Source organism: Ceraceosorus guamensis (assembly GCF_003144195.1).
Source record: "Ceraceosorus guamensis strain MCA 4658 unplaced genomic scaffold IE81scaffold_186, whole genome shotgun sequence".
Lineage (NCBI taxonomy): Eukaryota > Fungi > Basidiomycota > Exobasidiomycetes > Ceraceosorales > Ceraceosoraceae > Ceraceosorus > Ceraceosorus guamensis.
In genome coordinates, this window is record NW_020290181.1 from 1 (window position 1) to 15,024 (window position 15,024).

The 15,024-nt window shown below is 59.2% G+C and overlaps 8 protein-coding genes across 8 annotated transcripts; 5 read left to right on the forward strand and 3 right to left on the reverse strand.

The window, feature by feature from the left end:
• Positions 1–1,041: 1,041 nt before the first annotated feature.
• On the forward strand, positions 1,042–1,834 carry IE81DRAFT_369577 (hypothetical protein). Its single transcript, XM_025517259.1, has one exon. The coding sequence runs from the start codon at positions 1,200–1,202 to the stop codon at positions 1,671–1,673; it is 474 nt and encodes a 157-aa protein (XP_025365950.1). The 5' UTR covers positions 1,042–1,199; the 3' UTR covers positions 1,674–1,834.
• A 155-nt stretch (positions 1,835–1,989) lies between these two features.
• IE81DRAFT_74692 (hypothetical protein) lies at positions 1,990–2,613 on the forward strand. Its single transcript, XM_025517600.1, has one exon. The coding sequence runs from the start codon at positions 2,111–2,113 to the stop codon at positions 2,468–2,470; it is 360 nt and encodes a 119-aa protein (XP_025365951.1). The 5' UTR covers positions 1,990–2,110; the 3' UTR covers positions 2,471–2,613.
• Positions 2,614–3,202: 589 nt separating this feature from the next.
• IE81DRAFT_74715 (hypothetical protein) lies at positions 3,203–4,128 on the forward strand. Its single transcript, XM_025517601.1, has one exon. It carries the CDS (start codon positions 3,331–3,333, stop codon positions 3,913–3,915), a length of 585 nt encoding a protein of 194 aa, XP_025365952.1. The 5' UTR covers positions 3,203–3,330; the 3' UTR covers positions 3,916–4,128.
• On the reverse strand, positions 4,121–5,439 carry IE81DRAFT_295785 (ClpP/crotonase; the record flags this gene model as incomplete). Its single annotated transcript, XM_025512107.1, has 3 exons — positions 4,121–4,316; positions 4,420–5,196; positions 5,339–5,439. 3 exons carry the CDS (start codon positions 5,437–5,439, stop codon positions 4,121–4,123), a joined length of 1,074 nt encoding a protein of 357 aa, XP_025365953.1.
• Positions 5,440–5,912: 473 nt separating this feature from the next.
• On the forward strand, positions 5,913–9,457 carry IE81DRAFT_327140 (Utp14-domain-containing protein). The gene has a single exon (XM_025515021.1). It carries the CDS (start codon positions 6,225–6,227, stop codon positions 9,372–9,374), a length of 3,150 nt encoding a protein of 1,049 aa, XP_025365954.1. The 5' UTR covers positions 5,913–6,224; the 3' UTR covers positions 9,375–9,457.
• IE81DRAFT_295791 (hypothetical protein) lies at positions 6,053–6,217 on the reverse strand (the record flags this gene model as incomplete). The annotated part of the gene is made up of 1 exon (XM_025512109.1): positions 6,053–6,217. The coding sequence occupies one exon, from the start codon at positions 6,215–6,217 to the stop codon at positions 6,053–6,055; it is 165 nt and encodes a 54-aa protein (XP_025365955.1).
• A 1,052-nt stretch (positions 9,458–10,509) lies between the features above and the next one.
• On the forward strand, positions 10,510–14,261 carry IE81DRAFT_74744 (putative RNR1-ribonucleoside-diphosphate reductase large subunit). The gene is made up of 7 exons (XM_025517602.1): positions 10,510–10,638; positions 10,733–10,839; positions 11,028–11,214; positions 11,311–11,426; positions 11,502–13,454; positions 13,621–13,776; positions 13,868–14,261. Exons 1-7 carry the CDS (start codon positions 10,605–10,607, stop codon positions 13,985–13,987), a joined length of 2,673 nt encoding a protein of 890 aa, XP_025365956.1. The 5' UTR covers positions 10,510–10,604; the 3' UTR covers positions 13,988–14,261.
• Positions 14,262–14,768: 507 nt separating this feature from the next.
• On the reverse strand, positions 14,769–14,984 carry IE81DRAFT_295788 (hypothetical protein; the record flags this gene model as incomplete). The annotated part of the gene is made up of 1 exon (XM_025512108.1): positions 14,769–14,984. A coding segment is annotated over one exon (216 nt), but the record flags the coding sequence as incomplete, so codon positions are not given.
• Positions 14,985–15,024: the final 40 nt, after the last annotated feature.

Genomic DNA, 15,024 nt, shown 5'->3' on the forward strand with positions numbered 1-15,024 from the left:
AACCCTAACCCTAACCCTAACCCTAACCCTAACCCTAACCCTAACCCTAACCCTAACCCTAACCCTAACCCTAACCCTAACCCTAACCCTAAGCACCTTTAGCGCCTCGACCAACTCCTGATAAGCCCGGGTCGGCATCCTGCAAGACAGTGCGCGGTGTGGCGACGGCGCGAGCGGGATGGTGCAAGCGGCGATGAGCGCAGTGTGGCGACGAGCCGATGGAGGCGATGATCCAATGCGTGCGGATGGCCCGTCTCAGGCGCGATGAGGCCGAGCTGAATGCGTGGATGCGTCGGATGGCTCGTGGTGACGAGACGGTTGCGGGCTCCGTCAGCTGAATGCGTCGCTGCGTTGACTCGTTGGCGATGACCGCTCAGCTGAAGACGTCGGTGCGGATGCCTCGTCGTCGAGGCGACCAAAAGTCTCGTCTCAGAACTGAATGCGTCGATGCGTCGGCTAGTCTCGGTCGTTCAGCTGAATATGTCGGTGCATGCGGGTCGACGAAGCGAGCTCAGCCACCTGAATGCGTTCGATGCAGCGTCCTGTCCAATGCGGTGAAAAGGCAAACTCAGACAGCTAAGCTGCCAGTCGGCTCGTTCTAGGCGGTAAATTGAATGCGTCGGTGCATGCGACAAGGGCAAAGCGTGGTGCCAGACATTTTCAAAGGCACTCGCCGCGGCCATCAACACAAGTGGCGATCCTGCGCACGAAGCTCTCTTTCCCCCAGCGGATGTGGAACGATACCCGTTCCTAAAGCAAGTCCAGTCCAATCCGAGTGCATTACTTATTGCAGCTTCAGAAAAGCACGGGCAAGTTGAGCTGATTTTGCCCAGGACGTTGGTGGTGGGCTCGCGTCCGAGGCCTCAGCCGACCGCCTCTGCGTCACCGTCATGGCAGCATTCAAGAATTGGACGACGATCGATCAGCGAGGATGGGCAATCGCTGGGGTGCTTGGCACTGCAATCTGTCACGTGCGCGCACGCACGCGCGTCCTATGTAAACACCCGTTTACATGCATCCGTTCTGCTTCATGAATACCATCCATTCACTCGCATCACACAATCATCGATGCGCGCCTTGCTGACGCCCTCAGAGCACACGGGACTGGGCCAACACTGACTCAAGTCAAGGCAGACGGCCAGTGCGGATATCGGGCATTGGCGCTGCATCACCTCGGGAGCGAGGAGAGGTACGCAGAGATGCGCCAACAGATGCATCAGCACCTCTCGACGTATCGCAAATTCTGGACTGCCGTTGATCCCAGCTCGACGTCGGCTGCTGACCGCCTCAGTCGGACTGAAGCGCCTCTTGTCGACGAAAAGGCTTGGTTCGACGCGAGTGGATGGGAGCCTGTTCTGGCAGCAACGGTCATGGCGCGGCTTGTGGTCACCTTGGTCTGGGAAGGCAACATCGGTGGCCTCCGTGAAACGCTGCACGCGCCCGTCTTGGCGACGCCTGGGCTCATCGAGCAGATCTGTGCGCCGCCCTTGTGCATGGTGCTGTACAAGAAGCACTTTTGGGTTGGTAGCATCTCTTTGGAGCGCGCCCTGACTTTACCTCTTGGCCACTGGTACAAGGTCTTTCGGCGCAAGTTGGACGCCCAACCACAGTGGCTTGCTGCGTCGAACCTCTTGGAGGCGCTTTGCGAGAGCGTTCAAAAGTTGCCGCGGTAGCTCGAGCGTTCAAAAGTTGCCGGGGTAGCTCTGGCCGCGATCGCTCTCGCATGTATGTATATACCCGCACACACCCGCAATGAGACCATCAGCGGGCACGCCAGACGCGCGCAATGAGTCTCGAGCGAGTGCGCGCGCGGACTGGAAGCATTGTGATCGAGCGAGTGCGCGCGCGAGCGTTGCGATGAAAGCATCAGCGCTACGCGGGGCGCGCTGCATGCACCCCGCGCGGCTGCAGAGGCTCACACGCACGCAGGCGCATTTTCGCACGCGGATGAGAAGCATGTATACATGGTGATCAAGCGGTGGTACGCTCTGTATATTCTAAAATGCTCACACTCCGCCGCTGCTGCGGTGGTGCAATGGTAGCACTCGATGCTTATATTTAGAGGATTTTTTGCGGAGACACTTTTAGAGTGCTCCGTTCGAAACCTCGTATGCCCTTTGCGAGATTCATTTCTTGCCTCCTTTCCTCATCATCTGCGGGGAGATACGTCGCCGATGTGGGTTCGAGTCCCACCCACAGCATTAGAGTTTTTTTTTTTTTTTTTTTTACTGCTCGGGCTGGCCGAGTTTTATCAACGGCGCACGCGGACTTTGTTTTACAGCTCACCCTGTTCTCGGCCAACGCGCTGCGGATCGTGCCGCACAGCAAAGCGTCAACCTGCTTGGGCCTCTGGTGTGAAGCGCAACAAAGAGCGCTCGCTGTGCAGGGACGCAACCATCTGCGAGTGAGAGGCGCGCTTCCATTCACAAAAGTCACGAGCCGGCGCAGTGTGACTGCGAGAGTCTGGTGATTGCAAAGGCATCGATAAAGTAGTCGCTAGGTCGCGGCCTTTTTTTTTTTTTTTTTTCAAAGCCTGGCCAAGGCTCTTTGGGAGCTCGTCGGTACAATGAGCGCCGAGCTGCGCGGCTACATCCAGTCGACGTGAAGGGCAGCGCTCGACGTCGTCTCTGACTCATCAAGGCTGACATTGGCCGCGCAGCCCCTGCCGAGCAGTGAGGTTCCTCGACCATGGCCAGCATCCACATACACTCACACGACAACCTCTGCGCACACCACTTGATGCGCCACGTCAGCGGATGGGTCAGCACATGTGTGATGATGTGCTCGATGCAACAATGCTAGGACGGCATTGCAGCATCGGACTCGAGAGGTTGTCCGATGCGCACCACGGGGCCGGCCGCCCTAGAGCTCATCCTTCGCATCCGCATCGATCGAAGGGACGCATTGACGAAGCTCCAAGACGCATTGAGCCCTGCTCAGAAGCAAGCACGCACGACTATGCACGGCTCAGCTCGCAACGGCCGCCGAGCCAGCCTTGGAGTGGCTCTATATCTAGCTGGTCGTCGCAGCTGCACCAGAGGGTGATGGATAACGGCGCGGCAATGCTGGTGTGACACCAACCGGCGCTGAGCCTTTGCGTCCGTCGTCGTCATCGTCCAAGGGGGCCAGCTTGCTCACTATAGACGTATCTTTCCCGCTTCCTCGAAGCAGACTGTGCTTTCGGCTCAACGTCCGCAGATTCTGACGTGCTCGCTCTGCGCGCGTCTGCGAGCGAGATCTACGTACGCTCCGGCCGCCACGCGTCGACAAGAGCCTTTGCGAGCGGCATTCGGCTCGGCTTCCTGGAAGCAAAAAGTGCCTCGACTCGAGATGACCTGCATAACTCGACGGCCGCCACATTCTCCAACGATTTGCTGCCCTCGCCGTACTCGAGATGACCTGCATAACTCGACGGCGGCCGCAACATTCTTCAACGATTTGCTGCCCTCGGCGTACTCTCGTGTGCTAGCGTCGTTTCGCGGACCCCCAGAGCATTGCGGATGCTGGCATACACATCGAAGCGCGCGTCTGAAGCTCTCGGCTGCCTGCAGTATCTCGCGCATGACGACGCTTGCCTTCATCCAGGACGAGCCACCGCTGAAGCCTCAGTACACGCCGTATTTTGGGCCCCACGTGCGTACGCACACAACACAGCTCACAAGAGTGCCGATTACGAGTCGGATGGATGAGGGGTCGCTTCGTAACGCGGGCAACATGCTGTACGCTGACGACGGCAAGCTCCCCAAAACACCCGGCAAGCTTTGGAGGCAGTCGAGATGTGAGATTGTGCAGAGGCAGACACGAGTTCGCCGAGTCGGATCGGTGCGCGTCGCGTCGAGGAGTCGCGTCCCACGCGCGCGAGGACGCGGTGCGGTGCGCTGTGCCCCCACACCTCTGAGCGATTCACGATTCTGACGCTTGCTTCGCTGCTTGCTGCGCGCAATGTCACGGAGAGCTTCGCGAGCATCAAGCCGCACGCTCGGAGCGATTACATTTCACCTCCCGGGTAGACACGGCTTGATACAGCTAGAAATCCTGCGCAGGTCCGGCGGGTGAGTGGTCGGCAGTGTCGCGCCTCGCACGCCTCGCACGCCTCGCATGCCATCCGAAAGTCGTACGATCAAAGCGACTTGGGCTTGGCTGTCGCGGCTGTCGCGGCTGCGCTGCTCGCTGCTGCGGCGCTGCCTGGTGTAAGGTCGGAGAATATGCCTTCATCCAGATCTTCAAAAGCCTCTAGACCGCCTTGGGAGCCGAGGATGCCGTCGATGCCGTCGAGGTACTTGTGCATGGCTACTTGTGCCTCTGGCTGCATGGCGCTACGAGATCGGCGGAGCGTGCGAGCGAGCGTGTGAGCGGAAGCGAGAAAGTAAGCAGCGAATGCACGCGCACGCGCACGCTTACCCCGCCTCGCTCACTCACCAAACGGCAAAGTGAGCCTTTTCGCGTTGCATGCCTGCAAAGAGACTGCTAGATGCTCCAATGTGCACGCAATCCTTGATGGCCGCTACAGCCGCTGGTGATCGCTTGGACAGCTTGATGGCCATGTCCAGCGTCGTTTGCAAGAGGTCGCGAGCAGGCACGAGCCTGGTGACCAGACCCAGCTGCAGCGCCTCTGCAGCTCTCAATAGCGGTTTTTCCAGACAAATCTCGATGGCCTTTGCGGGACCGAGGTTGCGGGTGAGCATCTGTGTGCCCCCGCCACCCGGAATCAAGCCCAACGTGATCTCTGGCTGACCGATGCCGCTGCCTCTGATGGCTTGACCTGCACCTGCAATGCCCTCGGCCGGCGTGTCGACCATGATGCGCAGATCGCAGGCTAATGCCAGCTCGCAGCCTCCGCCAAAAGCTCTGCCGTTGATCATGGCGATGGTGACCTGGGGTACGCTGCGCAAGAGCGCGGTGCACTCGTGATAAGAGTTCAAGTTGGACATGCCACCCAACGGCGACTTGCGAACCAGCCATCGCAGACCGATGAGGCTGAGAAGGGATTCCAGGTGCAGCGCGCCTCGAAGCAGGGCGGCAGGAGGAGAGAGGGCGGGGTGAGGGATGAGATCGCCGAGATCGGCAATCTCGCCCACGTCGTAATGGCTAATGTAAATGTCTGGCAGATCCGAGCCCAAAATCACTGCGCCGGTGTCGTGGGCAGTGAGGGAGCGCAGTGTAGCGGCCAGCTGATCCAGCACGTCCCCATTCAATCTGGGCGTGGGCGTGGGGGTGGGGGTGGGGGTGGGGCGTGGGCGGAGCGCGCGCGTGTGCATGCGTGCCGTCTTGTCAGTGAGCCAGCAGCAGCAGCAGCAGCAAGCTGTGACGATGTGATGCGGCGGACGATGGACTCAACAGGTTAAAAGGAGGATTGCAAATAGCAATCTGCAAGACGCGCGGTGCTGGTCTGCGCGTCTTGAGCATGCTCGACGTTTGTCTCCAGCTGGTGTCTGTCATGGTGAGCGCGCGAGCGGGCGTGCGAGCGTGCGTGCGGTGGTCCTGAAGAGGGATGTCCGAGTAGGGAGCGCCGGGGGGGGTTGGTGGTGGATGAGCAGCAGCTATATATAGCTAGCTACATAAGCCAGTTCCAAGACGGCAGCGGCGGTGCGCAGTCACAAAAGTCACGAGCCGAGATTCACAAACGTCACTCACACCCTGCCCGCCCGCCCGCCTGCCCGCCTGCCTGCACCGCCATGCTGCATGCTGCACGCAAACGCGATGGACTGATGGAGCCGCCCCCGCCGCTTCCGCACCCGTCCCACCATGACCGGTCGCCACCGGCCCGGCAAGGATCTCCTAATACAAACAGGTCACGTGACTGACACCACAAAAAATTTCAATTCTAGATTCACGATTGCAAACTTTCAAGTTTGAAATTCAAGATTTGCGCGGCAGTGCGCGCCCATGCCATATGCCAACTCCAAGCGTGACGTCTCTGCATCGCTTGCTTTCATCATCCTGCTCCATTCCCCCAACACCCCCACGCTATCAGCACAAGCATCAGCACCAGCATCACTCACAAGTGTTCTGCTCAAGTGTGGGCCCCGTAGAGAAAGGTTGCAGTGACGAGTCACGAGCCAAGAGTCACGAGCCAAGAGTGCCCCTCGCAGCCGCTCCACTCCACTCCACTCCACTCCACTCCACTCCACTCCACTCCACTCCACTCCACTCCACTCCACTCCACTCCACTCCACTCCACTCCACTCCACTCCGGACTCGCGCGCCCATTCTTCATCCCCACCATGGCTCGCGCGCAAGGTGGACGTAGCATCTCTCACAATCGCAAACACCAACGCACGCACACCGATAATCGCAGTCAAGCAGCTGCAAGGGTGAGCAGCAGCAGAGCTCGCGCTTCCGGTCCAAGCAGCATCCACGACGTCTACCAATTCCTCACAAACGACGCCGGTGATGATGGCACAAGTAGTGCGCGCAAGGGCAAGGGAAAGGCATCGAGCGCAGAGAGGAGACTAAAACGAGCATTGGTGAATGATGCGGCGGATGAAGATGCTGATGTGCGTCGAGGCGGTGGCGGCGGCGATGTGGATAGCGATCAAGAAGCCGGAGCATCGTTAGAGGCAAGCGGATCACGTGGTCGTGGTCCGGCATCATTCTTGGACGTGAATAGCGAGGAAGAGAATCGCGTGCTGGAAGAGGACGACGAGGAGATCGACTCGGACGAAGCGTGGGACGAGGCGGATGAGCATAGGTTCGCAGATCTCTTGCCCGTCAGCAATCGCGCCTCCAAGAGGAAGCGCGCAAATAACGACGGCGATGGTGACGACGACGACGACGACGACGACGATATGATGGACATTTCCCGCATGCTACAGGACACCGACGAAGAAGATGATGCCGCCGCCACGCAGTCCGATTCTGGTGCTCATGAGGATAACAGCGACGACGATGAAGACGACGGCAATGCTTTGCAGCGACGCATGGCCGCACTTGCCGCAGTTCCCACTTCCACAGCGGGCCCTCAACCCGACGACGACGACGACGACGACGACGAGCGACCGGAGCGCAAGCGAAGATTGTTATCCGCTCGAACGGAAGCTGTGCCAGAGTCTGCATACTCGGCAGCTGGCAGCGGTGGGCGCAAGGTGCGCGTAGAGGATCTGCTGGCAGGTTTGGGTCAGACTGGCGCCAGCTTTACCGATTTGCGCAACACTGCCAAAACATTGTCCGACGTCAAGCGCGCGCACGCAAGAGATGGCAGCGGCGGGGGAGGAGGAGGAGGAGGAGCATCCAAGAGAAAAGGAGGAGCACCGCTTCAAGCTCCCTTGCCATCCATCCTGCAGGATCGCATAGATCGAGCGGCAGCGCACGAACAATCTAAAGCGGAAGTCGAGGGTTGGGCACCCACCATCAAGAGGCTGCGAGAAGCCGAGCATCTGTCCTTTCCCCTGCAAGACGAAAAAGTGGTGCCCCAAAGTGTGGCCGCGCTGACCAGCAGCGAGAATGTCAAGCCGGCCAACGACATGGAGCGCAGCATCGCCGCCCTGCTCGCTCAGGAAGGCATGACAGATCGCAATGTTGGCAAAGCGGAAGAGTTGGCCATGAATGAGCGAGGCATGGATCGCGAGCAGATCAAGAAGAGGAGAGAAGAGCTGAGACATATGAGGGAGCTGCTCTTTCGCGAAGAGCAAAAGGCCAAGCGGGTGAGGAAGATCAAGAGCAAGACGTACAGAAAGATTGCTAGAAAGCAGCGCGAGAGGCAAAAGGCGAGCGAGAAGGAAGCTGGATTGGGAAGCGGAGGAGAGGAGGAGGGGGAGGAGGAGGAGGACAGAATGGAAGCGGAGAGGGACCGCGCCATGGAGAGGGCAACGCTGAAGCACAAGAATACGGGTGGATGGGCAAAGAACCTGGTGGGCAAGCACGCTACCATGGAAAATGTCGAAGCACGAAACGCCATCGAGGAACAGCTCTTGCGCGGAGAGAGGCTGCGAAGACGCATACAAGGTGCGGAGACGGACGATGAAGCGGAGGAGTCCGATGAGAGCGAAAGCGACGATGCAGACCAGCCGGACGAGGACCCGTTCGACGAGCTTAGGCGACTTCAAGGCGAAGAGGAAAAAGTCGCAGCAGCTCCCAGCAGCAGCAGCAGCGGCAAGAAAGCTGCCGTGTGGGACATGAAGTTCATGTCCGATGCCCGCAAACGTGACGCGCAACAGCGCCGCGATGAGGTGGACGACTTTGAGCGCGAGATGGCTGCTCTTGACAAGCAAGGCGTCGGTGAGCATGAGGAGAATATGGCTGCGACGGTGGATGGCGTGCGGAGCTCTGTGCAGGGCAACACTGGAAGAGCAACGTACGCGCCAAAGCAGGCTCGAGGTGCCGCATCGACAGATCGACTTGCGACCCAAGCGAGTCAATCTCGTAGCGTGGACGACGAAGAGACCCTCCAACCCAGCGCGTTCGAATCGAGCAAGCCGATTTTGGTCTCTCAACCCAAGTCTAGTGTCGCTCGAGGTACGAGCGTCGAAGCTGGTGCCGCCGCCGCCGCCGCCGCCGCCAATCCTTGGATGTCTAGCAGCAGCCACCAAGGCTCAAAGGTATCGAGGAAGAAGAACGAGACGTTGGTGGCCAAGGACGCGAGCGCACTGGACAGAGCTGCTAACAGGATGCAGCGTCATCGTGCCAAGGGAGAAGAGGGACGCATGAACGCGGAAGATGACGCGAGGTTGGAGATCGATCCAGAGGCCAGACTGCGTTTCGCGGGTGCGGAGAGTGGCGAATCCGCGCTGGCTGCTGCCAGCGCCAAACGGCCTTCACAGGCAGATGAACCAGACAATCGGCAGCACAGTAGCGCAGGCTCGGGCTCGGGCTCGGACTCGGACTCGAGCTCAGAGTCGGATGAGCCCGCGCTCGTGTCTGCCCAGCGCAACGCAAGCAGAGGGGGAGAGATTCGCATTCCTGGCGCGCTGCAGCAGCGAGACTTGGTTGCGGAAGCTTTCGCGGGAGACGATGTGTCGGCGGAATTCGAAGCTGACAAGAAGGCCATCATGGAGCGAGATGCGCCCATGGAGGTGGACGAGACGTTGCCCGGATGGGGTAGCTGGGGTGGCAAAGGGGTAAAAAAGGCTCGCCGCGGTCGCGGTCAAGAGCAGCAGCGCAAATACACGCGAACCATTGCGGGATTGGAAGCTTCTCAGCGCAAAGATGCCAACATGAAGGGCGTCATCATCAACGAAAAGAGGGACAAAAAGGCGGACAAGTTCAAGGCGAAGGATCTGCCCTTTCCTTATACCAGCGCTGCTCAGTACCAGCTTGCCATGCAGAACCCGATCGGACCCGAGTGGAACACGAGGACGACGCATCAGAGGCTCACGCTGCCTCGCGTCGTTACGAAGCCTGGCAAGGCCATCTTGCCCATCCAGCGCAAATTCTGAGTGGACAATGACACGTTCCTGTGTTGAGACCACGCCCGCCGCATGTACTTGCCCTCTCTCTCCCAGCATTTCATGACGTATCCCATGCTCCTGTGTGCTCGTGTCGTACTGAAGTGACATGTCGGGCGCGCGCGAGAGGGAGAGAGAGAGATGTGGGGCGTCGGATGTGTCACGAGCGCAACGCGACGCGCCCTTACCTTCGCGTCGCGTTTATGATCTGCAAGGTCAGACTCGTGACTCTGCTGGGGTGAGCGAGCGAGCTGGAATCTCTACGCGTAGCCCCAATCCGATGATCGCAAAGCAGATACTGTAGATGCACGATTGCAAGAGAGCGTCAATCGGAGACCAACACTGAAACCCTGAGAAAGGGAGGGACTGGACTCGACTGGACTCGACTCGACTCGTTGACTGGGATTGTGCTCGCATACGCAGCATGTCGGCGGGCACTGTACGACGGACGCACGGCGCAGCTAGCTAGGGCGCGCAGCTTGATCATCGTGCATCAGCCCAGGCACGCACCTGACAACGACATGTCCGCTCTCGCGAGTCACCAGTCGTGAGTTTTTGATCTGTGCTGTGAAGCCAAGCTGGATCGCCATCGCAATCGCAATCGCAATCTCGCGATCGCGATCGCAGGTCGCCAGCTCGTGACTCTTGAATCCGCGTTCTTCGATGAACGCGTCTCGACGCGACAGCCATGGCATGCACTTACGGCCGAGCGCGCGCGTCGACCCGCGGGGTACGTGAGGGACGCGTTTGAGCGCGTGACTGATGCATGGCATGTCATGCACTTTGCATGGCCACACGCAGTGAAGCGCGTCGCGTTTTTTTTTAAATCTCGTCGCCCGACCGCGGTGTCAGCAGAGCAACACAAAGGGTGCTGATCGATCTGAATGGCGTGGCGTGGCGTGGCGTGGCGCGGCGCGCGTTTTGCTGAGCTCTGCTGCTGCTGCTGCTGCATGGCATGGCGCGCAATCACTGCTGAATGCTTCATAAAACGCATCGGTGCTTCTCGCTGCTCGATGCTTCCCAACCTCATCCATCGGCATCACCAGCGCCAGCGCCATTGCCATTGCCATCGCAGCCTGCCAAGGTGTCATCTCCTCCAAGACGCTCTCGCACCACTTCTTCCATTCGCCCTCCAAAGCAGCGCTTCTTGACACTCCTCCTTCTCCTTACTCACTCGGCTCCATTCCCGCGCTCGCTCGCAACCACACCGCGCAGCCCACCATGTCGGGCGGCTTCAGCTACGTGTACAAGCGCGGTGAGTGATGAGCACATGTGGTACACAGTCTGTGCGAGTGACGACGGGCTGATCGACGGCACTGTCCCTGTCCCCCCCACTCTCGCCCTTGCAGATGGTCGCAAGGAGAGCGTCAAGTTTGACAAGGTGACGGCTCGCGTCAGCAAACTATGTTACGGACTCGACATGGCCTTCGTTGACCCAATCGAGATTACACGAAAGGTGAGTTGGGGCATCGTTGTGCGCCTTGTCCCCGCGCTCTCGTCGACGTGAGGGGAGATGGCACGCGTCGCAACGCGTCGCGTCATCGAATCACCTCGACGAGTAAAGAGCACCGCGAGAACCGCCAAGCCCGCCCGCCCGCACTGACACTCTCCCCTCTCACCGCGGCTCGCATCACTCCGGCTTAGGTCATCGACGGCATCTACTCTGGCGTCACCACCGTCGAGCTGGACAACTTGGCCGCAGAGACTGCAGCGTACAAGACCACCACCCATCCGGACTACGCCGTCCTCGCGGCGCGCATCGCCATTTCCAATTTGCACAAGGAGACCAGCAAGACGTTTTCAAAGGTGGTGCAGGACCTGTACGATTATGGTGAGTGTCGTCTGGCCTTGGCGATATGAGGCGTGTGCGGCGTGTATGCGCTAGCATCGTCCACCGGCTCAGCTTGCTTAGCCCCCGGCACCGCAGTCAACCCAAAGAACGGGCGGCACAGCCCGATGATTAGCGATGCTACGTACCAGTCCATCATGAAGAACAAGGAGCAGCTCGACTCTGCCATCATCTACGAGCGCGATTTCCACTACGTAAGTCGTCTTGCTGCTGCTGCTGCTGCGCGTCCGTCGCGCGCTGCTGACCCCTCGCTCCATTCGACGCTGTAGAACTACTTTGGCTTCAAGACGCTGGAGCGATCATACCTGCTTCGCATCAATGGACGGGTCGCCGAACGTCCTCAGCACATGATTATGCGCGTCGCCGTTGGCATTCACGGCGATGACGTCGATTCGGTGATCGAGACGTACAACCTCATGTCCGAAAAGTACTTTACCCACGCCTCCCCGACCCTCTTCAACGCCGGCACGCCTCACCCTCAACTGTCGTCGTGCTTCCTCGTCTGCATGAAGGATGACAGCATCGACGGCATCTACGACACTCTCAAGACGTGCGCCATGATCAGCAAGACTGCCGGTGGTATAGGTCTGAGCATCCACAACATTCGCGGTACGGGAAGCTACATTGCAGGCACCAATGGCTTTAGCAACGGCATCGTCCCCATGCTGCGAGTCTTCAACAACACTGCACGCTACGTTGACCAAGGTGGCAACAAGAGGCCTGGCGCCTTTGCCATCTACGCCGAGCCCTGGCACTCTGACATTTTCGAGTTCCTGGACCTGCGCAAGAATCACGGAAAGGAGGAAGTGCGAGCACGCGAATTGTTCTACGCGCTGTGGATCCCAGACCTCTTTATGAAGCGTGTCGAACAGAACGGCGAGTGGAGCTTGATGTGCCCCAACGAGTGCCCTGGCATGGCCGAAGTCTATGGCGAGGAGTTTGAAGCGCTGTACGAAAAGTACGAAGCAGAGGGTCGCGCCAAGCGCACCATCAAGGCGCAAAAGCTGTGGTACGCCATCTTGGAAGCGCAAATCGAGACTGGCAACCCCTTTATGCTGTACAAGGATGCGGCCAACCGCAAGAGCAACCAAAAGAACCTGGGCACCATCAAGAGCAGCAACCTGTGCACCGAGATCATCGAGTACTCTGCGCCAGACGAGGTTGCCGTCTGCAACTTGGCATCCATCGCCCTGCCATCGTTCATCGACACTTCGACCAAGTCGTACAACTTCAAGAAACTTCACGCCGTCGCAAAGGTCATCTGTGGCAACCTGAACCGCATCATCGACGTCAACTACTACCCCGTCGAGGAGGCGCGTCGTTCCAACTTCCGTCACCGACCCATCGGCATCGGAGTGCAAGGTCTCGCCGATGCCTTCATGATCCTCGGCATGGCCTTTGACTCGCCCGAAGCGCGCAAGCTCAACAAGCAAATCTTTGAGACCATCTACCACGCCGCACTGGAGCGCTCTTGCGAGCTTGCCCAACGCGACGGTCCCTACCAGACCTACCAGGGCTCGCCCGCCTCCAAGGGAGAGCTGCAGTACGACATGTGGGGCGTCACACCTTCTGACTTGTGGGATTGGACCACCCTGAAGAGCAAGATTTCCGAGCACGGTCTTCGCAACTCGCTGCTGCTCGCACCCATGCCTACCGCCTCCACTTCTCAGATCCTCGGCTTCAACGAATGCTTTGAGCCCTACACATCCAACATCTACACGCGTCGTGTGCTGGCCGGAGAGTTCCAAGTTGTCAACCCGTGGTTGCTGCGCGAGCTGGTCGAGCAGGGCCTCTGGAATGAGGGCATGAAAAACCGCATCATTGCCCATGGCGGCTCCATCCAAAATGTTCCCGGCATACCCGACAGGATCAAGGCGCTCTACAAGACGGTGTGGGAGATTTCGCAAAAGTCGATCATCGAGATGGCTGCCGATCGTGGCGCTTTCATCTGCCAGAGTCAGAGCTTGAACATTCATCTGCAATCGCCGACGTTTGGACAGCTCACCTCGATGCACTTTTACGGCTGGAAGAAGGGACTCAAGACGGGTACGTACTACCTGCGCACCAGGCCTGCCGCCAACGCCATTCAGTTCACCGTCTCTGCCGAGGAGCAAGCTGCGGCCAAGGCTGCCAACAAGGCCGGCTCCAAGGGCAAGGCGCCTGCTGCTGCTGCTGCTGCTGCTGCTGCTGCTGCTGCGCTACCCATCGCCTCAGCCGCACCCATCGGCAAGGCGTCCGCAGCTGCCGTCGCTGCCAAGAGCCTCGCTCCTCGACCGTCGCCAGTCGACAACTCTTCCGTACCACCCACACCCTCCAGCATCGCTGCGTCTTCCAGCACTGCTTCTTCCGCTGCGCCCAGTCCCATTGTCCTGCCCGTGGATGCCGCACGAGCAGCCGACGTCTCGGCGGAACCTGCAACGAGCAAAGCGACGGAGATTTCTACCAGCGCGCCTGCAGACGAAGGCTTTGAAGCTGCCAAGGCTAGAGCTGCGGAGAGAGAACGCGAAGCTGCTGCGCTGCTTTGCAGTCTCGAGAATCCTGGTGGTGAGTTCGCGGTGTGTGTGTGCGGAAGTTGCCATTCGTTCACGACGCTTTGAAGCTCACTCTCTTGATTTTTGCTCTCTCTCTTCCCCAGCTTGCACCATGTGCAGCGGATGATTATTTCGGCACAGTCAGACACTTTTTGCATGATCGCTCGGAACCTTCTTTTTGCTCGACTGTATCGTGTACTATTAAGACCCCCCTTTACCCTTGACTTGCTAGAAGAAGCTTGTGGCGAGACGGACAAGTTCTCCTTCTCGTCACCTCTTCCGCTAGACCCGCATCACGCCTCGTCCATTGCCCCCCCTCCACCTTCTCTCTCTTTCACCGCTCCGTGCAACCTCGCACGCCACGCCACGCCTCGGCTCGGCTCGGCTCGCGTTTCGTGGGCATATCCTCAATCACATGCTAGGCTCCTTCACGCTTTGCATTGACCGTCTGCGTGCGGAGTTGCAACGCCAGGATACCAGAGTTGGCGGCGCGCAATTCATGTGCGGGCTGAGCACGATGGGACGTTTGCTTGCCCCTTTTGCAATCACGAATGCCTAGGACAGAAGTGTAGGGCCAGTCACGAACCGCGCAGCAAGCGCTCTCCCACTCTCCCTCCCGCGCGACTCATCGCGAAGCGCTTGACATTTTCGGTGCGCTTCGCCTTGGCCACGACGGTGCAGTTCCTGGAGAAAGCTTGGCGATGCCCCCCCCCTCCAACCCCCTTCCCCTGCCCACTCGTCACTCGTCGGCGACTGTGCGTGGGCGGGCGGATCAGGAGATGGGTGCAAGTGCGGCGAAGGCGTTCAGAAAGCGCTGCGTGCGTGCCACGAGAAATGGGGCGGCTTCGAGCGCAATGCAAGAGAAATTCGATGCCCCCCCCCCTCGCCACACAAAAGATGATTGACAATTTTTTTGTTCTTCATTTGATTGCGGGCTTGACATGCTGCAGCAGCAGCGGCAGCGACAGGAGTGCGAATGGCGAATGGCGAATGGCGAATGGCGAATCAAGCGTGTCGAATCTTGATCAGGTCCGCTGCGAGTTCGGCAACTCCGTAGATGATGCTCTGAGGATGAGCGCTCATGAGCAAAGGTAGCATGGAAGCATCGACGACCGAGACGTTCTTGGTACCGTGCACCAGCAGGTTCTCGTCCAGCACCCCGCCTAGAGAGCGCGACATCATGGGTGTGGTGCCGACGGGATGATCTGAGCCGGCGCGAGGGAAAAAAGTTGGGGGGCGGAAGTGGCGCAGGTGGGGGGGG

Coding starts and splice junctions, on each gene's coding strand:
- IE81DRAFT_74744 (XM_025517602.1), top strand. CDS start 10,605: ATGTCGGGCGGCTTCAGCTACGTGTACAAGCGCG. Junction 10,639..10,732: donor CAGCTACGTGTACAAGCGCG/GTGAGTGATGAG, acceptor TCGCCCTTGCAG/ATGGTCGCAAGGAGAGCGTC. Junction 11,215..11,310: donor GCAGGACCTGTACGATTATG/GTGAGTGTCGTC, acceptor CCGGCACCGCAG/TCAACCCAAAGAACGGGCGG.
- IE81DRAFT_74715 (XM_025517601.1), top strand. CDS start 3,331: ATGACCTGCATAACTCGACGGCCGCCACATTCTCCAACGATTTGCTGC.
- IE81DRAFT_327140 (XM_025515021.1), top strand. CDS start 6,225: ATGGCTCGCGCGCAAGGTGGACGTAGCATCTCTCACAATCGCAAACAC.
- IE81DRAFT_369577 (XM_025517259.1), top strand. CDS start 1,200: ATGCGCCAACAGATGCATCAGCACCTCTCGACGTATCGCAAATTCTGG.
- IE81DRAFT_74692 (XM_025517600.1), top strand. CDS start 2,111: ATGCCCTTTGCGAGATTCATTTCTTGCCTCCTTTCCTCATCATCTGCG.